Here is a 22,891-nt window from a genome sequence, read left to right on the forward strand (position 1 = left end):
TTTCCCCTTCTTCTTTTTTTGTCTTTAACTGAGATATACTTATACAACTTTTCAGTTCCTTGCTTTGTGAATGCCATAGTTTTACACCTGCAACAGAAAAACACATTTGTTTTAAGCTTAGCCTTGCAAATGGATGTTTAAAATCAAGCTTCAGTCTGTTATTCTCTTCCTCCAGTTTGAACAAGTTCGGTAAATGTTCTGGTAATGAGCTGTTCTTCTTTTTAAATTGAAAAAAATTTAACTGATATGGTGACTCACTCATCTTGCTCACCGGCCGGACACATCCCAACACACACATACACACATGATGCACATTCACATCCGACTCAGTGGTCAGCGGACCCCCAGCAGACTGAACTGCTGTGTTAGCGCCACACGCACACACACACACACACTTTGCGGTTTCCCAGTCTCATCATGTTAATCCCACAGTCATTTGGCTCTTTATTTGCTGTTATTTTTAACTAGCTCCCACTGCTGAATCATTGTGTTTATGAGTCACACCCATGCATCCTGATGGTCCAAAAAATGCTCAAGCAGCAGCAGCAGCAGCAGCAGCAGCAGCAGCTCATTTCTTCTACTTTGTTCTCCTCCTTTTCTCTCTCGCTCCATTTTCTCCCTAACTTTCTTGATCTCAGACAAAGGGACCTTGTGTTTTTTCTGTGCGTGTGTGTGTGTGTGTGTCCACACGTGTTCTTGCATGCATATATTTGTGTGTGAGTGGGCCTAACCTCAAGCTCTGTTTGGAGACAGTCCTGACTCCCTGTCTCTCTCTCTCTCTCGCTCTCTAACTCTCTGTCTGTCTGTCCGCCTGCCAGATCCGCCTATGTACAGTACTGTGTTCACACGCGCACGCACACTCAAGAAGTATGAATTTCTCAACAGCTCTCAATCCCCTGTAGGACAATACAAAACTAGAAGAAATACTGAAAAATTGTGCACAGCATCCCTCCCCTTCCTCTAATCCCCGTCTTCTCTTACCGACCCACATCCTGGCCAGCTCAGGGTGTTAAAGTACAGTATTGTGCAAAGGGTAAAAAAAAAAAAAAAGAAAAGTAAAGAAAAAGGGAGCAACCAGAAAGAAAGAAAGAAGAGAGACAGAAAGGGAGGACACAGAAAAAGGGAGGAGATGGTCTGAAGGAGTGAAAGAGGAAGAGAAAGAGACATAACACAAGAGAGCAGCAGGTATTGACTTTTGACATACTTTAGCAGACAAAGTATGGCTCCTTCTCACTCACTCACTCTCCCTGCACACACACACACACACACACACACACACACACACACACACTGGCCGTGCAGCCTGCCAAACATCTGGAGCAAAGTTAGAAAACGCTGAATGAAAGAATCTTTAATAACACTGGATTGGTTTGAGCGACCACGGCCATCAGCCAATCAAAACAAACCCTGGTTGGGTTATCTGTCTCTGAACGGTTATCGAACAGACGCTTTTATTGCCAGTCGTGTTTCATAGCGGGCGCTCAGGACCACACTCTGTTTGCAGTGTGTGTGTGTGTGTGTGTGTGTGTGTGTGTGTGTGTTTATCTGAGAGGTACAAAGTTTCTGCTTTGATTTTCTGTGGGTCCGTCCTAGTCTGCGAGGCCCTGTTAAGTATCACCACACCTTTCCACACCATATGCTTTCAGGTCAAGAAAATATTTAAGGCCTCAATAGGATGGTATTAAATACTACCATAATATATAAAAACCAGGCTTCCATTTTATTCTTCTTTTTCAGGGGTGTGTGTTTGGTTTGGCAGCGAAGGTGTGCTTTTCTGCCTCCTCCTCTTTAGTGGAGTAGTTAGTACTGTGTGCAGCGCTCGGAGGTAAATTATTCTAGTGTTTTTCTGAGCCAAGATCAACAAAAGTGCATGTGCTTTAAGTGTTTGTGTTTGTTGATACTCTATACTGTCTCATAACTGCATTGTTCGCTGAGACAAAACTCCTCTCCTCCTCCTCCTCCTCCTGCTGCACACTCTCCATTTATCTTGTCTTTTTTTCTTCTTCTTTACCCTGCAGTCTCTTTCTAGTTGTGTAAGAGTCTAGACAAGTAGGATCAGGGGTCAGCTCAGTAAATACAGAGCTCTTCCCATGAGCTATTGCCTTTGGGGTGGGCTCTGTAATTGGACTCAATTTCCCAGGGCCTCCCTCTCCATGACGCTGCATCAGCACAAGTATGCACGCACACACACATAACGCACACGCATACATACTGAGAGAGGCCGCACAGCTCAACACTGATCAGAAGCATTACGCACAGAAGTTGGTGAGCGTGCACCCACACATGTATACGCACACAGACAAGACAGACCTTTCATACAAAGCCCCCAACTTTACTTATAGTCCAGGCAATCTAGCTCATTTGGACTCAAAAATAGAACTAATTGTAATGTTTATCACCATACATCATTTCTATGAGATGTCCAGAACAACATACTAAAAGTCCTAAGAAATCCTAGTTGAGAAAATATGTTTAATTTTCATCAATCCAAGATTGATATACAGTCTATGGTGTCAATAAGGGCAGACAACAATACAACCCAATGGGACTATTTTCCATATTCAAATTCATTTTCAAAGAAACTTGTCATACAAAAAATGTTACTTGTCATGTATACTTTCATTGTGGTAGGAGTGAAGGAAACAAATAAGCCTATTCGGGTGTATTTTGGGTATATTTGATTAGTGTATGGCTCATTTGCATATTCAAATTAATTTTCAAAGAAACTTGTAATACAAAAAATGTTACATTTCATGGATACTTTCATTGTGTAAAGTTTCATTGTGATATGAGTAAAGGAAAAAAAATAGCCCCATTGGCACCATAGACTTTATAGTAAATCAATCTTGGATTGATAAGAGTAAAAACATACTATTTCCCCAACTAGGATTTCTTAGGACTTGTAGTATGTTGTTCTGGACACCTCATAGTAATGATGTATGGTGAAAAAAATTCTATTACAATTAGTCTGTCGTAAAATGCTATTTTGCCTGGACTATTAGGTTATACATATATTTACTGCTTTCAGCCGCTCAGTTGTGAGGTTTTGCTGTTTTTCAGTTGTTGTGTCCTTGGATTTTTGCACCATTTGTCTGAAAAAATAATTAATTGCATTCAAAAAACAACAGTTTATGAATACGGCTATACACAAACAGAAGACAATAAAACACTACCTTCATATAGCCAAGGTTATTTTGTCTGCTTCTTATACGGTGCAATTAAATTTAATATGATAAACACCCAACGCAACTGGTCTGATGTCATGTGAAAAATGAAAAATGTTATTTTGTCCTCAGGCTTTCTTTATTTAATTATAACGTCTTTTCCCTCTCCAGCTCAACCTGCAGCCAGATCCACGCCCGTCCAACACACCCAGCCATGTCGGACGCAGCCCGGCGGCCAGCAGCTACGCAACGGAGCGCGGCAGCACTCGCACTCGCACACACACTCCTCCTCTCACACGCACTGTTCGCAGCAGCACACGCACACGCCGCACACGCACACGCTCCAGTCCAACGGCGTTCGGAACGGAGGCCCCCATCCTAAGCTGGGCTCGCTCCCGAGAGGCGGCTCGTCCACCTCCTCGTCCTCCTCGGCGGGACCCAAGCACACCAAGAAGTTGCAGTCCAACCCGTCCATCACCTCCCAGAGCAGCAAGAGGAGCAAGAGCAGCTCCAAGAGCAACAGCTCCCAGATTCCCACAGAGGCACAGGACGGTGAGATATCGACACTGACAGAGGGGCGGGGGCAGGAGGAAGGGGCAGGGGGAGGGACAGGTAGCAAAGTTCAACACAAAGGCTTTCTTCCAGTTGTCTAATCAGCGTAGGAGATGATGGACTTTCCCTTGGAAGATTTTCTTTTATGAAAAACCAACAAAAAATGTAATTCTTGGTTCAGTTAGGTACTTTTTATCCCCTCTAAAGTAAAGTTTGTAAATTGCATTACAGGCTCCATGTTGTACACTTTTCCAGGGTTTTATTTGAACTTTTGACATCCCTAGCATGATGATGGATTTAGGCCGGTTCAGGGAAGAGGCTTCATTTCTTTTCTCTTTTTCAGTTACTTTTTTATTTTTCTCATCACATTTCTTTGATATCTTGCACCTTGTTAGCTCACCTACTGAGGGGAAGCAGACAGTGGAGGGCAGTGATGATATCTTCTATGCGACATCACATAGAGGAAGAACTTCTGTCCGCTTGTCTTAAAGGGACAGTTTCTAAAGATGAGCTGTGTACATTTATGGCTGGTTGGATGCATGGGACAGTATTTACCATATGTGACCCTGAGACCTTTACCTTTAATTTCCACAACATGGGGCCTTTAAGAATTATTTATCAACTGCATATCCCTGAACCGAACTCACCAAGCTAGAAAATATCTACGATACTAATTTCACTTACCTGTAGGCTGACTCCACTGCACTTGAATCGGATGGTACTGTATCTCTCATTTTCAGCTCAAAGTAACTGTTAAATGCTGACAGACTGAACTAAAAAACTTAACTTTGACTCTGAGAGCTCAACAGAGACAAAAGTGAATATGTGTTTAAGCAGAGAAGTAAAGATGTGGTGGGACCAAGGGTTTTGTTTTTTTTACTCCCTATCAAAAAGCTAATGTCATAAGTCAGTGTGCTAATGCCAGCAGGATGTTGGTTAGCTGCCCTTCGTATCTGACCGGTCACTGAAGAAGGAATATTTTCATGTAAACTAATTATGTCATCATGTCTCATGATTTCTCAGCCATCACACTGACTGATTAGATTTTTTTTGGAGCAGACTTTGCTTCATTGGCGTGTTGTGTAAACACTGTGTCTCTGTCTCTGTCTCTGTCTCTCTCTCTCCCCCACCCAGACTGCTGTGTTCACTGTATTCTGGCCTGTCTCTTCTGTGAGTTCCTGACTCTGTGCAACATCGTGCTGGACTGTGCCACCTGCGGCTCCTGCGCAGGCGACGACTCGTGTTTCTGCTGCTGCTGTGCGTCGGAGGAGTGTGGTGACTGTGACCTGCCCTGTGACATGGACTGTGGCATCATCGACGCCTGCTGTGAGTCTGCAGACTGCCTTGAGATCTGCATGGAGTGCTGCAGCCTTTGCTTCTCCTCCTGAGGCCCCAGACGTCCGATACTCGCTCATACAAGCCCAGAAACGATATCCGACCGCGGCATCTTCCAGGAGCTGAGAGGCGCTACATGCAGTCTTTGTTGCCTGGGCTTTGTGTTTGACACTATATTGGCTGGCCTAGTTGGCTCCACAATATGTCCAGTGTTTCTTACAGGGTTTGCCAAGTAAAAGATGTGACCTAATGCTGAGAGCAGTCAGTGGTGAACTCTTCCTTCCTTCATTGATCAAACGATGGGACAGTAACTCCCCCTGCTTTGTCTTTGCTGTTGGTCTATTGCTACACAGCAGGCTGTATGTTTTCCAGCTGTGGTCCATGAGAGTCTGCCAGGCTGTGCAGCATGTGGACCCTCGCTGAACAAGCTGTTACTACAATAGAGCCCCTTGTGCCGTCTGAATGACTGGAGTTCTCCAAGCATGAAAAATGACCTCCAAAAGGCAAATGAGAAAATGGCTCCATTTAACTGGATTTTAGTGTTTCTGCAGATAAGGGATGGGGAAAATGGACGCTCAGATCTCAGTAGCAATGTAGTCTGTCCTCCTGTCCTTGGCAAGGTCAAAGTCTCCCCCAGTCTGATTGCCTACAGTGGCCTTTGAGTCCGAGCGGCGGATACTGAATTCACCGCCGTCTTCATCCTTGTTGCAATGTATAAGATAGAGAAAACAATGGTGGCTTGTGGCAATATTACAGATTTTTTTTTTCTTTTGAAATGCTAAAATGCATCTTAATTAAAGGACTTTATATAGAGAAGAATCATCAGAGCGTCACGCAATCAGCCTGGAGATGGGTCCCATTAAAACGAGTACTGTAAGTGATGAACATCACAGAGCGAGCGGTCGACAGCATCATCTGCAGCGGACGTATTTCTCTAACACGTAACATGTGAAGGGAGAGAGTTCGTAATCAAACATCTCTCCTCGCTTAACGTTTCACATCTTGTTTACTTTTTTTTACTTTTTTTTTTCTTTACATTTTCCCGAGGAGCTTTGACTGTATCCAGTGAATTCCTCCTCGGGTGATTTGGTCTGAACTGGTAGAGGATTGGAAGGCATCCATCATCTCCTTTTTTTTTTTTAACACATTTCATTTTCCTTTTGTCATTCTAGCTATGTGAACAAAAGGCCCTGGCTTAGCTTAAGGCCTGAATTTTCAAGTAGATTCCTCGCCTTTACCAAATCTCTATTAATCCTTGTTTTGTAGATTTTAGTTAAGATATTTGCATTTCTCCTCTAATGTGAAAATCACATTTCTGTGTTATCAGGTTTTTGCCGGGCTCTCTGTAAGGCAGACATTGCTCAACATATAATTTAATTCCTGGAGTGAAAATCTCACAACATTATGCTAAGTTAGATCCATATGCTCGTAGTATGAATGGTACGCTTTTGATAACAGGCCCGCACTCTCATACGCTCAGACGCATACCTTCTCCAACCCAATACCTCTTGAGATGTCACCTAGATCTGTTGTGCGTTTTTTTTTTTTTTTTTTTAAATGACTTGATACAAATCTCTCTCCTCTCTGATCAAATACTGTTTGTGCAATCCTTTCCTCTTGGAAATACCAAAGAGTTTTCCTCTTTACTGGACCTTAGTTTCTAGACCTATAATTACTTGTAAATAGAAGGTTTTGCTATGCTAATATGGCTGCGGTTGATTAAACCCTATTTTAAGGGCTGAAATCTAACACTGTTGATGATGAATATACACTACGGCTGTAACCAGCCTGATAACACAGAAGCAGAGTATATGCAAGTTTTTGGGAATTCAGCTAATAAGATAATATGCCTCCTCCTTGTGTCTGTTTATATCGTGGAGTGGATATGTTACATAATTTGGGATTCATCCGAGACGAAATCCTGGAAAGCCCTGGAAAACAATGCAATTCTTTACCCAACAGAGAGATTTATGAAGGGAGAACTGGATTTATATACCGTTGCATTTAAAGATTATAACAAATGTCACTTTGTTTGAGTTACAAGACCAAGTGGATGATGATGATGCTTCATCTCGGGACAAGCTTTCTGTCACCAGACCAACCATGTCCAAGAAAACAAACAACAAAAACTAAATGCTAGTTCCATAACAACACTGGTTTGATATCTACATATACATAATAAAACAGTAAAACCGATTCATACCACTGGGAAACAGTTTGTACATTTACATAGCAGAGCCAACAGGCCAATATTAGCTTTAACTGGCCTCCAATGTTGACAATGGCAAGGTGTTAAAACAAACAGCTCACCTTGCTAACACGCAAGGTTCTCGGTTAAGGCGAGCTGGAGTATAATAAATACATAATATCACATGTTTTCTACTGGCTCGTTTCACTGTAAAAACAATAGGTTCACTGTTTTTAATCCAAGCCCGGTTGACATGTTGTTTCCTATCACTTATGACTGTGCATGACCACAACCTTCGCTCCAGCTCACGTTACAAGGTTCTTACCGCTCCGCTGCAGCTTCTCAGTGGGCTTGAGCACAGATTTGATTTTATTTAGCTCAGATTCCTGCTGTAGCTGGAAAGTCTTACAAAAGAAAAAACCTACCTGTTATACACGGCAGTGCTTTGCAACTGCAACCAGTGGATCACTTAAACACGTCTGACCTTCCTGTGAGGTTCCTATTTTCCTAAAGTAGCTTCATCAAGAGGTAAAAAAAAAATTAAAAAAAATCTCCTTTTGGACCATAAAGTGCAGTGAGAATGTGCAGCGGGGTGGTAAGTCTGTCAATACGAAAAGCTAGGCCGTGCTATGTGACATAAATCATGTTAAACAACATTTTAATAAGGTCTGGCTTGAAAAACAGTGAACACATCATTTAAATTTAATTTAATGGTATTGGAATAATTTTTTACGACTTAGTCATTAAATACTATTTCATGTCTATACTGAGAAGTGCTGCAAGACTCGTGGAGAACAGAGGCAGTCTGGAGACACAGAAAACACTGACTGGTTGGTCTGGAGATAGAGGACAGAGTCTGGACATAGAGAGTCCCCAGATGAACACTGGTCTTGCACTTAGATCGCTTTCTGGATTTTAGAGTTGATCATGGCGACGTGGATTTGATGCTGTGTTTGTACCAGACAGGCCATCATCTCATTTCCAGATGTGTCTCGTGTTATTAAGTCAAGGTATCTCAGTAATACTGGAAGAAAACACAGGTTTACATTCAGTATTATCTCAGTATTATCAGTATTTTTTTTTGTCCGAATTACCTTGACCACAGAAATTTCTAATTGTTGACTTTTTTATAGATTTATTATCTTATTATGAGTTGGAACTTGGATATTGATTGATTCAAAGGGCTGGCCACCTCTGCCTGTAGTCTGAAAGTTATCCTAGCCCAGCTGAATTGTTACTAGACTGTAGTCCACTATAATGTCATTTTGTTTACAGTACCCCCATTTAATGTCAATTTGAATTGCGGTCCTGGAAGTCACATTAAAATCTCTTTTGTTTAATACTGAATAAACAATGTGAACTCCAGGCCACATGTTTCATTCTTTCTTTATTTTCACAGTGGCTCCAATCCTATTACGCTGTGCATGTATTGCATTCTGGTTACATAAATGCTCCAGTTGCATTTCGGGTTTAATCTATGACTATATTATATGCAGCAACCCTATAAAATATGCAATGTATGCCACAAACACAGGCTCCCAGGTGAACTCTGACATCACAGAGACACAGACAGGTGAGCTATACATTTGAGCTTTTCATTTAAAAGAATGTAAAACATCTGTTTAGAAATTATGATAGAAGCTGACAAGTCACCATATATGATGATATAGTTGAATACAATGATATTTAAATCATTCATAAATTAATAAATGAACATTTCAAAAATGGATCAGCTTACAGCTCCAAGTTATACAAATGTAAACTTGACCAAAACAAACTAATGTTGCATTCAATTGTATTAAACTATATTCCCACACTAATTAGGACTAATAATGCTAAATAATATCTATCGCCTCACCATCAAGGGACATTAATGGGTATTTGAGTTCATCCTGGGACTGTGAAGGTGCGTCAAAGTGAATATTTGAGTGCTGAAAACAAACTTAACATATTAACATGAGGATGAACAAGGATAAAATGTTTCTGAAGCTGTGTGTGTGTGTGTGTGTCCAACATGTGCAGTGTAGCAGCGTTGGACCTACTGGGGCTTCTGTTAGGGTAATTTTCTCCCATTTTAACAGTGTTGTTGCTCATCTTTTCCCTGCTGTGTTTTATTATTTCTCCATTAATATACTGTCATAATCATGTGTAGCATCTGCAGATTTTCCCATCGCTAAGCCCCATCAGTTTTAGCTGTCTCCGAGCTGAGAGCTGAGAAAACGGGGGAAAAAGGAGAGAAAACAGAGCAACAACTGGGCTCATGCAGAACAGAGCCCTTTAATGTGTTTTTTTTAAGGCTTGCCAGAGTCGTTCAGTAGGAATGTGTGTTGAGGCCAATACATCAATGTGTGGAGAAATGCAGGGGACTTTTACTGTGTAACATTTGCTTCTTCTTTTTCTGCCTTAATCTTTCAACCCTCTTCATTTTATTTCTGAATTTTATCCTCACAGCACTTTGTCTCATGAAAACAAGTCCTGTTAAGTCCAGTATTTGTGTGTGTGTGTGTGTGTGTGTGTGTGTGTGTGTGTGCCGTCCACTGGGTGTGAGATGTTGGCCGGCCTCTGTTTCATGTAGACTGTGTGTGTAGAGTTTACACAGATAAGAGGATCACACTTTGGCCCTGAGGCGTGTGTCTGTAAAGATGTCAGCTACTGTATGTTTGTCTGTGTGTGTTCATGTGTGTGTGTGTGTGTGTGTGTGTGTGTGTGTATGTGTGTGCATGCGTGTGTGCGGCTGTAAGAGAGAGACTCAGGTTGGACAGAGGGGCAATTCAAGATCCTCAGTGGGAGTAGAGACACAGAGGACATCTTTGGACATCTGCAACTGTTTTGCAGGAAGCCATGCAACAGAGGACCCTCATTTCCTTTTCCATGTACACAACACACACACACACACACGCACACATGCACGTGCACACACAAAAACACATGCACAAACTCAGCAAATCAAAAATGATGCACACCCACAAAGCAGGCACAAAGCAGGCACAGGGGACAAGTGGCTATTGAATATTAACCATGAAATTACAAAGGCTGCATTCTAATGGAGGTGATGGGGTCAGAAGCTCGGATGGAAATCATAAATTAATACCCCTGACATGACAAGCCACTCGCCCTTGGCTCCCACCAAACACAGCTCTCCCCTCCTCCACTGAAGTCACAAAGACACCAAGAAAAGGAAATACTCGGTTTTATTATTAATGCCGGGTCAAAGGAACGCCACAACACACACAGAACTCATACAATATGCCTGATACTTTTCTGATGTGAGTATTGTATGAGAGGACAACCTTCATGTGTGGCTACATCCATAGGGGTTATTGTTAAAGTGTTCCTGCGAGACCTCTATTACAATGTCAGTTTTGCATCCTTTGTCATCCATTCAAATGTGCGTCTTTCATCAGCGCGGCGGCGATATAAGTTTTGACTATTCTGACACAAAGCAACAAACACTATGTTCTATTGAATATGACTCTACTGCATTCCTTTACCCAGCAGCTCTCAAACAATGGCCTTCAGATTAACTCATTTGCACTCAAGTACATGTGAAAGTCATGGAAAACCCCCCTTTCATTCATCGCCAACTTGGGGTCATGTGTTCCAGCACATTCATACATATTCGGTTATAGGTTCTTCTTGTCCATCACCTATATATCTATTATCTGATATTTTCTTCTATGCACATAAAAGTGCAGCAGCAACAGCAGCAGCATGCATGAGCTCATAACACACAACAAAACTGAGGTGAAACAGCTCTGTGACAATAAAGAAATATATATATCAGTTGTTACACAGATCTCTACTTGTTCCAGCCAAATAGAGCATGTTGTCTCCTCTAACCCTCGGCAAACAAATAGTGTGGAGAAAAAAAAGTTTCAAGCATTTGAGAACAAAAAAATGAAAAGAGGAATCTGTTAAAAGCGAGGACATTTTTTTCTAATGTTAAAAGTTCATAAACCTTTGTAAAGAACATCAAACCATAAAAGTGGATATTGTTATGAGTCTCATCTAATCAAAAAACGTTCCTCCACAAAGAAACTGTTACCTGTGCACATGCACCAGAGTCCTTTTAAAATCTGGTTTTTGACTATAACATAGTCTTTATTGCAATATTTCATATTAATGAAGCACCAAACAGAAACTGGATTCACAGATATGACACACTGCAGCACTTTTACTCTGCAGTAACATATTTACATAACACCTGTGTTCCTTCATTGTCCCATCCATCATCATAATCAGCACCACCATCCTGGCTCACATACATACAGTATGTGTGGGACTGAACCACAGTTATTTTAATAAGACTTTGGTCAGAAACGGGGCCATAACTTAATTGGCCATTAAAAATACAAAAGTATTCAGAGCTGCAGTCGAGGACTCCTACGAGGTATTGAATATCCACTCTGAAAGACGCATTTTCAGTTCAAGTCAAACAACATTGATTGCTTTGGAATCAGCTTCGAACTCTGAAGGCTGAAGTTCTAATGCAATTCTGTTTAATCACCATATGTTGTTGACCAAAGTTATAAATGGTCGCTTGGTAATTGTGCAAAGCACCGTGCACCACCATGCTTTTTTTGTGGGGCCAGAATTAAAGCAGCGCCATGCAAATTGCAGAAAGACGGACTGATATGGAGAAAGTGCCAGTAAATAACTCTGGATCAGAGCTAGAAAAAAAATAAAATAATACCACTTCTGGCTGTGAATCAGAGGGAGGAGAGCTCTATTCGGGCAGCTGTGTGAGTCAGTGGAGCCGGTGCCAGTAAGTCCCTACAAAGAAACATCTTTTCCTCCTACATGAGAGCGAGAGTGGATGAAAAGAGTGGGGGTCAGAGACACAGAAAGAAAGAGAAATAGCATATTAGAAAGAAAGGCATTATTACAAAAGCTACCACAATGTACTTTATACTGTAATTTTGCTACTATATACTGTATTTCTTGGAATAGAGCTGTAGAGATTAACTGGTGCTCAAATATTTTCAGCCCTATACTCTTCTGAAAAATACTCTGCAATACAATATGATTTAGAGCCAATAAAACGCTGAATCAAAGACGAGTCAAGAGCAACAAATCTACTTCATTAAAGGGAATATAACCATCTTTCATAAAATGGCACGCTGTGTTCATTAGATGCTGATTACATGTTCTCCTCTTTAACACTGCGCTGTAGTGTTTTACAACAAGTTGAACTGAACCAAAATCATGGCAAGCAGACAAGCTTGGATCAGCAACAAAAATGTGTGTGTACTGTATCGAGTTACTGCTGCTGCAGGACTACTGAGGGAACCACAACCCAGTGGGCTTCACACACGCGCACACACACACACACACACACACACACACACACACACACACACACGCACACACTCATGCGAACACATACACACAGAATTGGCAGGATTGAGACATTTGTTTCTGCCTCAGTCTCACGGAAGCAGCAGCAGCAGCAGCAGCAGCAGCAGCAGAGCAGTGTATAGTATAGGCCCGGGCAGAGGGAGTGGGTGGAACTGAGCCTGGCTGGAGGATAGATGACCATTTGCATGCGTGAGCCTTAAATCATATCCCAGATCATCTGATACGTGTTTTGACGTCAGTGAGTGTGAGAGAGACAAGACACAGGAGACTCTCTACATAAAGCTGCTGTGAAATGGAGGATTTGTGCCTAAGTGCCTGCTTATAGGACAGAAACGCAATCGCCCCTGACTCCCAATATATGCTTGGAGTGATGTTCTCATTACAAATGCCCATGTCCAGTCCTGGTGCAAAACCTGCCCCCTTTACTTCGTCCCTGCTCTGTTGAACAATGACCATATATCTTCCTTATAAGACGATGACAGATAGATTAATCTAGTGAGCTAGATCCCAGTGCTGTGAGAGCATCTGGTAGATATTGAATCACTGATTAATCACCTGGAAGATCTCACTCTGAGACACAGTAAAGTAATTTGGTTTAATGGCCACGCGTATACCTGTACAGCCCGACATTATACCTGATCAATCTGAGGTACTGATCCAGGGTCAGTTTGATCATTTCCCTGCAGAGGTTGAGGGCGGCTGTGACGGCAGGAGCTGTGTTTGCTCCGGTAACAGTGTCTCAAATGGTATGGAAAAAACCAATAAAGGAGAGACTGTCCTGCATTTGACCATAGCAACTAACAACAAATATTAGCACTGTTTGGTTTTTTGGGAAACCAGGCCATTGTGTGTTGAATAAAAAGAGACCCCAGAGTGCAGGGCAGGGATGATGTGCAGATGTGAACTGCAGGATTTAGGGTAAAAACCCATTCCCACTCCACCGGCCACAACCGCTCGTGCAAATTTCAACCACAACCGTGACTTTACCCTCGCCTCTACTTGAAGGCGAGTTTAAAGCAAATGCAGAAATCAGTTAGGGATCATTAAAATGCTTTATCCATCCCAGCTGCTTGTGAATTCAGCATAAAGGGAGAGAAAGGCGAACAATAAAAAAGGAGAAATTGAAAGATGGGGAAGATATAACTCCTAACTGAATACATAATGATTGCCATGTTAGCAAACACACACACGCACACACACACTCTCTCTCTCTCTCTCTTTCTCTGTGTCTTTCTCTCTCAGAGCCCAGCTCCTGTGTCAGACAGGGGAGGTGCATACAGAACAGGCACTGCCACTTAAGAGTTGGCTTTCATCTGTGTGGGTGGGAGATGCCAGATACCCAGTTGCTGGCACAGTGACAATAAAGCACTGCCTAAATGTTGGCTCTCCATTAGCTAGGAGTATTCCTTCTGTTTGGCTGCAGCTTTTAGATTTTTTTTTTTTTTTTTTTTTTGGCCTGATGACTCACCGAAAAGGCCTTGTAAAAACAGTAAAACTCATGCAACTGACAGTTATAATTTGTTTTAATAATGGATTATTTATTGCCGCTAATTTTCTCAGCTTGTTTTCCAATTCAACCGAAGAGCTTAGTGATGGCAGGGTAGCTACAGTACACTGCAGCAAGAAGAAGTTGCTTGGAGACTCATAATAATATCTTATAGCTATGTAAACTGTTTGCCCTGAGGGGAGTAAAAACTAAGAGGATGAATACAGAGTTTAAAAAAGCTGGGTGCTCCTCCTGGGTGCTCTCATCCATCAAAGAGTGCAGTGATGATGGGCAACACTTGTGATCCGGCTCCAGCTGGTTGGCCTCTGCTGGTTCAGCTCTGCAGAGTTAATCTGCCTCAGACAGCCTCTTTTTTAATAATGTCAGCCACGTCAGTCACATTTTGGATCCAATGTTAGTACGCCCCCATCTGGGTTTCTCAGACCACACCTCCATTATACTGGTTTCTGCCATCATGAAGGACCCCACCCACCCAACAAAATGGACTGTTTGTCCCCCTCCCCTCAGGCAGAAGGCTGTGGAGCCTCAAAGTCAGGACATCAAGGCTGAAGTTCAGCTTTGTTCTACTGCTGATGATGCTGTCTTTTTTAATAGGCTATTGACATGTTTTTGTTTTTTTGTAACTATAAAATTTCGTTCAACGTGTGAACGCATGTTTAGAATGACAATGAATAAATTAAACTACCTGATTTGTGACCTAAAAGAGCCATTTGTTTTTCCAACACAACATTTAATAGCTACACAGTAATCATCACCAAATATTAATTTACAGCAGTAGGAATAGGAGTATATTCGGCAAATCAGCTTATCACGCAAGAAAGTCACAACAAACAGATTTTGCACAATGGTTTGCACAGCTAAGTCTTAAAATGTGTGCATTGCAATACCTTCTCATCACAATCCACGCCATCTACTCTCAATAACACGATCGCGACATTGGACCACCGCTCACATTACACAACAATTAACAGTTAACAATTAATCCACACTCAAACCGAAGCAACAATAATGTTAACTGTAGCTACTCAACAAGCTAGTATTAAAAGGTTTACAACAGATATATGACAGACAACCAGTGCTGTGTGTGTGTGTGTGTGTGTGTGTGTGTGTGTGTGTGTGTGTGTGTGTGTGTGTGTGTGTGTGTGTGTGTGTGTGTGTGTGTGTGTGTGTGTGTGTGTGTGTGTGCGAGAGGGAAAGAGAGAGAGAGAGAAAGTAGGTAAAAACTGCTAGCTGTTAGCTGTTAGCTACCGTAGCTCAGGCGTCGGTCTCCCGTCAGGTAAAAGCTGCCGTTTGTTCCTCAAATGAAGCTCATTACGTTGTTGAGCCTCTCCTCCGGCACAGTTTTCCATCACTGCTGTTGAATTAGCCGCTAAACTGCTGGAAGCTAAAACCAAGGGGGGCGTCTGTTTGTTTACAATTCACGAAAGCAACGTGAACGTACGTGCCGCTCACACTTTTAGTAGAGTTACGCCAAGTGAGGCAGCGTAGCCTCTGCCTCTATGGAGACGAACCCCTCTTTATCTTTCTGCGGCCATATAAGGTTCATATTAATTATTACTGAGCACTGAGGAGCGTGTGACAGAGACACAAGACGACCTGAAGCCTGCTGACGTGGGTTTATTGAAGACGGACCGGCATCTTGTGAGTTAACGTTAGTTCACATTCGGCTAAGCTAACAACACAGCTAATGGCGGTAGCCCGGTGTTTACTGCAACATAGCCTAGTTGTTGTCAACATATGTCTATGGTTGTCATGACATGTCAAAAGCTTAGTTATCAATGAAGGGGCATATTTTGTTGTTACTGAAAGTAAATAAATGTGAACTTTAGCTGTAATGTTTACTTTGCTAATTGGATTTGATTTTTTTTTGAGTAGGCTACATTTAACACAAGTAGTTGTGTTTTATTTCTTGATTGGAAAAACAAGTGTACAAGAATTCATGGCTTTAAGAAGTTTCATCATAATTGATGGTTACAAGAGTTATTAATTATGGTTGATTTGTTAGAAAAGAGCTAATAACAATTTGTAATTCTAATTCATTTATTTGTAATGCAGGCTTGGCTTTTGATCCCACTGCAACTTTCCTGGGATTCTGGAAACTGGAACTAGATTTTCTCGCTGACAAGAAAGATGGCGAGCCACTGGGAGACCTGATCGCTTCATTCAACAGAGAGGAAACTCATCCATTCCTTCCTCCTTCATCACACAAATTCACCTACGTGGTAGGTTTTGACACAACATCCACCTGCTGCTGACGTGTTACAAATAGGGATGCACCAAGAAGAAGTTAGCAGGGTTACGGTTACTATAAGTAGCAATGTTTTTCTTCTTGTCCACAAACCAACACCCAACAATGTGTTTGTCCACCTCCTACGACTGTCCAACCACTCAGCCCTGTCTGTGGCTCTCATCTCCAGACTTATTTGTTTCAAATAGGAACATAAACCTTTTTAAAAACTCTAGTGAAAAATTCATTATTTCTTTCCAAAAGCAGCAATAGCTGGCCATTGTTGGTTTGAAATAAATGTACCAGTAATCTAAAAGGAGGACTTGAATAGAATTTGTTGAGGAGTGTTTTCGGGCCGTGGTTTTGGTGAATGTTTGGTGTGATAATGAGTTATTATGGAAGCATTCGGGACGGAGTTTAGTGACTGATAAACTATAGTTCCAGCTGCATTCACTGGAACAAAGGAACCTGTCACCCAGTTCAACAGTGTGGCTCACTGATGTGCTTTTAATAGCTTCTGCACAACAATGGATGCCTATGACTCTGGCTGCACAGAGTTGTTGCTGTTGATGCGCTTTGCTAATAATAAGAAAAACATGTTTATTTATTTTTCATTTTAGGTTTATTTATTCATCTAATTTTTTCCTGAAACTCCCATGTTTGTTTGTTGTTGTTGTTGTTATTAAGTAGATTACTGTAATTATGAGATAACATTATCTAACTAAGCAACACCTACAAATAGTAACGGGAGGAGGAACAGGGCTCTATCTAATAGCGGGATAATAGGATGAATGGGCCAAGTGATGAATGGACAAAGCGAAAGGATAAAAAGGAATTGCTTGATACTAGAAATGTAGCGAGAGAAGGAGATTAAGAGCTGAGGTGATAAAAACTAACGAGAAGACAGAGACAGAGAGGGGAGGAGAGGCATGGCACCCCACTGCTTTAAGGGCACGGTTATGCAACTTTTGGCCTTCATCCAAACCCTTGTGGCTGCTTTTAACCGCAGCGACGTGGCTCCGAGGGGCACGGAGGAGGAGGAGGAGGAGGAGGAGGAGGAGGATACAGGGAGCCTCGCCCCACAAACACAACCATCCCCTGATCCCAGACCCCAACTTCAGCCCTGGTCCTCGACACCTTTGCATCCTGTTCGACTGAAATGCTCCCTCACCCACGACCGACAACAAGTTCAGCCTAAAAACTGCTCCTCGTGTTCAGAATCCAGCCACCTATTTTTATATTCAACACCTTCAGCAGGTCTCGTTCTGACCAGATTCTTTACTTTGGCCCGTTCCCCATCAGAAAATATGAATCTGAACAGAATTTGTTTACTTGTTATTACTAAGTTGGGGCTGAAACAAGCTGAGAAAAAAATCGCTGAAAAGTGCACATAGGGTCGATGGAGAGCAGAGGAGGTCTGGTTGGCTCTGCAGACTGGTGTTGACTAGTGCCTTAATGAGTATGTGTGTGTGTGTGTGTGTGTGTGTGTGTGTTTGAGTGCATGAGTGTGTGTTTCTGTATGTGAACGTGTGAGCGTGAAAGCAAGCTAAATGTCAGACAGGCAGTTGGCAGGCCACACGAAAACAGGCTCCTGTTTTTGAGTCAAGCTGACTCATGCCACCTTAAGCAAACAGGGAACACAGACCAGAGCCTTGTCCTTATACACACACACATAAGCGCACACACACACACACACACACACACACACACACACACACACACACACACACAAAATGCATTGGTAATAAGTCAACATCTCATGGGTCTAAACAGCCTCTCCGGTTTCTGCTACGTCTGTTTGGCTTTGATACACTCGGTTCTGTCTAATTCACCAATGACCTACTGCAGAACTGCAGCCCTGTGCTGCCAGCTCAAAAACCCCAATGTGAACACATTTATTGGGTCATCTGGACAGAAAAACCAAGGCAAAAGTGCCCATAAAGGTAAAAACCCACCAACAAAACTCCATTGTTTTCCGCAGCCAGTAAAAGCAAAAAGGGAAGGAGGGACACGGCGAGGATTAAAAAGAAGAGGGGGAGGAAAAATCAAGTGTGAGAGAAGCATGACGTGAAGAAAAAGAGAGTTCAGTTTCTGTTTTTGAAGGGAGGTTAAATCAAGAAACACACAGAGAGTCTGAATTAGGGGGGTGACGGCCCTGTGGGAACGCACAGGAAGGGGCGCCTCGTCCACGTAAACACTTATTTCCTGTCCTGCGTCAGACAGAGCACCCTGGACTATTGTCTCTGTCCATCTGCGTATGTGTGTGTGTGTGAGACTAAAAGAGAAAAAGAAAAAAACAGCATAGTCACGGCATGGTGGGTGGGAGGGATTGATGGCAGAGATTCAAAAAGATCTGGTCCAGTTGACCTCAATGCAAGACCGACACCTCAGCCAGTGAGAGGGGAGGTGGGGGTCAGGAGACGGGCAGCAGCGTGGGCTGGGGTAATAGCCCAGAGACTGTTTAGGTCAAAACGCTCTCATTTCCATGACAACCTCAAAGCCCATTTCCTTCTCAGCGCCTGTTGCTCTTGTGTAGTTGCCCACCTGCTGTCACACGTCCGTCTTGGAGGAATGACATCTTTCAAACACAGTCAGAGTGCAGCGAATCACAGCTCTCCATCAAAAACACCACGGACCCAAACGCTGTGTTCATGGGGAAAGATCATGAAGTCTTACCTGCAACAGTTTACCAACATCTAGTTTATATAATTGTATTATTTTTTGGGGGATTTTTTTTTTTGCTTTTATTCAGGCAAAATGAACACAGGCTCTAGTGAGCTGGAAAACCAAGAAACTCAGTAACGGACACAATCAGTAGATTTTAACTTCATGTAAAAGTCTTAATGCTATGATATAGCAACAATAAATCGAACAATAATCGATTATTAAATTAATCGTCAACTATTTTGATAATCGAATAATCGGTTTGAATAGTTTTTAAAGAAAAAAAAAGGCAAAATTCTCTGATTTCAGCTTCTTAAATGTGAATATTTCTGGTTTCTTTGTTCCTTTGTGACAATAAACTGAGTGTCTCTTTGGTTTGTGGACAAAACAAGAGATTTGAGGATGTCATCTTGTGGTTTGAGAAACACTGATTTGACATCAACATTTTTTAACATTTTATTGACCAAACAACTAATCGATTAATCGTTTAAATAATCGACAGATTAATCGATAACGAAATATTGCAGCCCTAGTCCAGTTACATTAACATGTCACCCAGTCTGTTACAGTATAGTAAATGGCAACCACATCTGTGATTTTGCATGAGATGTCTATGGATTGCTATGAATTGTGGTTCAGATATTATTATTATTACCCCCTCAGGATGAGCTGTAATAACCTCAGTGACTTTAAATCTAGAGTCATTATTGAGTCTAAATGAATTTGTTTATGACTGAATACCTGTAAAATTAATGACATTCCCACCGGCCTCTGCAGCTACAAGAGTTAGATGCTAGACTAAGTTAGTGAACATGGTAAATATTGGACCTTTTTAACAATATCAAGTATTTTAATTGTGAAAGTGAGACAAATATATGAATAGGTGTTTTAAAGTGATTCTCCCCATAACAGACTTAAAAGGGGTAGTTCAACATTTTGGCAAATTGGCCCATTGCCATAATCCCTATAGTTTTAGGAGTAGGTTTGTTACCTTTAATTGTCGGTGCAAGCTATTAGAACGGCAGAGCAGAGCTGCGAGCTAATCGGATTTCTTGGTTTCCCTAATCAAACTCATCAAATACACAATCCAACAACTCCAAAACGCTCTGGTGGACAAGTTGTGACCTGCACATTCACCACGCTATGAGATAATAACAGAACGTTACCAGACAGAGTTGTTTTAGAGGTAAATTCATGCAAAACCGCTGATGTGCGTTGCCTTCAGGGGCAGTTTTTCGACAAGCAGTCTCTGCATTTACCGCTAAAACAACTCTGCGTTTTGGAGTTGTTGGATTGTGTATTTGATGAGTTTGATGAGGGAAACCAAGAAATTCCATTAGCCTCCGTAGCTCTGAGCAGCTCGCGGCTCTGCTCCGCCGTTCTAAAAACAGCTTGCAACAACAATTAGAGGTAACAAATCTACTGCTATGACTATAGGGATTATGGCAATGGGCCAAAAAATTTGCCAAAAATGTTGAACTATCCCTTTAAACAAAGATGTTTCAGTCAGTTTCAGTCTGATCTTGGACCACTTGTACCACTGTGTGGATCTGGTTCAACATTGCTGTGATTACATGTATCCCACTAAGTCCTGCTGATGGGACCTGAACATCTTAACTTCTGACTTGATGAGTCATGAGCCTCACTCCATTATCAGTCTAACGAAGGGCCCAGAAAAGCCACCACCAGCTATCGAGCCGCCGCCATCTCACCGTCCTATCTGTTTCCGTTGGCAGGTGGGAATGAGGCTGTTCTCGGCTGCCGGGCCTTGCCGCGGTTCTCCTCGGGCCGGGCAATTAGATGGGATGGTGTCGGCAGGAGGATGGAGGGGAGAGGGGGGGGGGGCAAGGAGGCAGCTCTGCAGACAGCTGGTAATGATGTCCTCTCACACGCTGCACCCTGAGGATAATGGCTGTGGCGAGGACCCGGCACGTAGAGTGAGATGAGGCGGAATAGTCAGCGTAACTGAGTCCGGGGTGCAATCGTCTGAGCAGCCTTGTCTAGTCATCTCGCTCTGATTCCAGGGCGACTACACCACGTGTAAGTCAGCCTAGCATGCAGCTCATTTCAGACTGTGATTCTCTTTCCTCCTATCTTAGATCTGATAGCCACCAGACTGAGTTTAGAGGAACACAATTAAGTTTTTTTTTTCTTTTTTTTCTTTTTTTCCCCCCACACATGTGATGATGAGAAGTCACAGGATTGGGTAACTTTTCTCTGCGTCGTGTCAATGGCAGAAGTTCATATCCAGCTCTGAGACAACAGCGTTCGCAGCTCCGCAATACATGCATCTCCTTTATCATCCTGACAGAGAATCTGAATAGAAGCCGTTTTATAAAACCACATACCTCCCTTTCTCACTTTTATGAAATTCTTTTTCAGGAGGAAGCAGGGGTTTGTTAGTTTCACCGCTGATAAAAAAAAATGGCTGTGCTCTGGCTGATAATGGCTCCACGCCTGTCAGTGTTCTCCTTATGAATTTCCTGTGTGCCCTGTCGGTGTCACAGTGAGAAGCGGAGCCGCCGTGTCAGCTGCTTCATGGATGAGGACATCATGGAGGCCCGAGAACCAGATAGCTCAATTACACCGCGCCGCTACTTCTGTACTACTAACGACAGACTGACTGGTCGGATGGAGATATTTAAAGGTGTAGACACACATACACACACCTTGCCCGGTGCATCAAGTCCTCAGTTCAGCTTGACTGCTTTTGTGTCGTTCGGAGGAGTGTGCATATGTGTGTGCGCCTCTGCAGTGGACGCCGCTGCTGACCTGCTAGGAAGAAGAGAGGAGGAGAAGGGGAGTGGAAAAGCCAATTAAAGGAAAGATCACTTGTGTGTCTGCTGGAGTGTCTCTGAGAGCCTCTCACGGTTAACCTTTGCAGCTGGAGAGTGAGGAAACGAGAGAGGAACGAGGGAGAGGATGGAGAGGGAAAAACCGGCCAGGGAGATCAGGCGTTTCGACTTTAATGGTCCCTCAGTGTTAGAGTGAAGCTGGTTAATTTGCCTTTTCCCTTCTCTGGGTGCTGCAGGGTTTAGCTTCTGTCAGGCAGGCCGGCGTTCTGCGAGGAACTTATGCAGGAATAATAGAGGCCACATGGACGTGAGATATTGTGAGTCTGGCGAAGGAAAAAGTGTGCGCTGATGGTGGTGGTGAGGTCGATTTCTATTCTAGCTGAGTTGATTTTACACTTTGCCTTGTAGATCACACGGCGCTGACATCAAAAGTAAAAACGCCATCATCAGCTCTGAATGAGCTGCTGTTGCCTTTTGTGAGAGGATGTGTGAGGAAGCAGAGGAGTAGCTGCTGTACGCACTCGCTATTGTGTTACGGGCCATGCATCACAGAAGCTGAAGACAACACAAATTGGGGCTAAATTAATGGGTATGTGTGAGTGCATACAAGTGTGTGTGTGTGTGTGTGTGTGTGTGATGGGGGGGTGGGAGGGGCAGGGTTGTGACTGACAGTGTGTGGCAGCATAAATTGGGGTTAGATTAATGCGATGCAGATCTGCCTCTGTGCTCTGACCCTCATCAGGGCAGAGATGAGCTGTGTGTCTCAATTAACCTCAGCAGCACACAGAAAGCAAAGCATATATACAAACACACACACACACACACACACACACACACACACACACACACACACACACACATGCATCAGGATGATGCTGCCAACCCAGAGCTGATGCAGAACATACACTGATGCAATTAAGCTCAGCTGCGTGTTGGATAGTCGTACTGTAGCATCACTGGGAGGAGAGAAGCTGGAGGCCAAAAAGCATCTTCTCCCTCTCCCTCTCTCCTCTTCCTCTTCCCTCTCCTCTCCTCTCCTCTCCTTCCTTCTCCTCTGTCTCTCTTCTTCCTCTTCCTCTCCTCTCCTCTCCTCTAATTGTA

The 22,891-nt window shown here is 42.8% G+C and overlaps 1 protein-coding gene across 4 annotated transcripts in view; it reads left to right on the top strand.

The window, feature by feature from the left end:
* Positions 1-8,606, top strand: part of mdfi (MyoD family inhibitor) — a 29,978-nt gene extending 21,372 nt beyond the window's left edge. For all 4 annotated transcript variants that reach the window (XM_085775832.1, XM_085775831.1, XM_085775834.1 and 1 more), the window contains exons 4-5: positions 3,336-3,716; positions 4,851-8,606. In XM_085775832.1, the coding sequence (XP_085631958.1) occupies positions 3,336-3,716; positions 4,851-5,104 (635 nt within the window). In that variant the 3' untranslated portion in view covers positions 5,105-8,606. The remainder of the gene's footprint in view (positions 1-3,335; positions 3,717-4,850) is intronic.
* Positions 8,607-22,891: the final 14,285 nt, after the last annotated feature.

The sequence above is a fragment of the Trachurus japonicus genome, chromosome 5, assembly GCF_045865225.1.
Source record: "Trachurus japonicus isolate A0001 chromosome 5, Traja_1.0".
In the NCBI taxonomy this organism is placed as follows: Eukaryota; Metazoa; Chordata; class Actinopteri; order Carangiformes; family Carangidae; genus Trachurus; species Trachurus japonicus.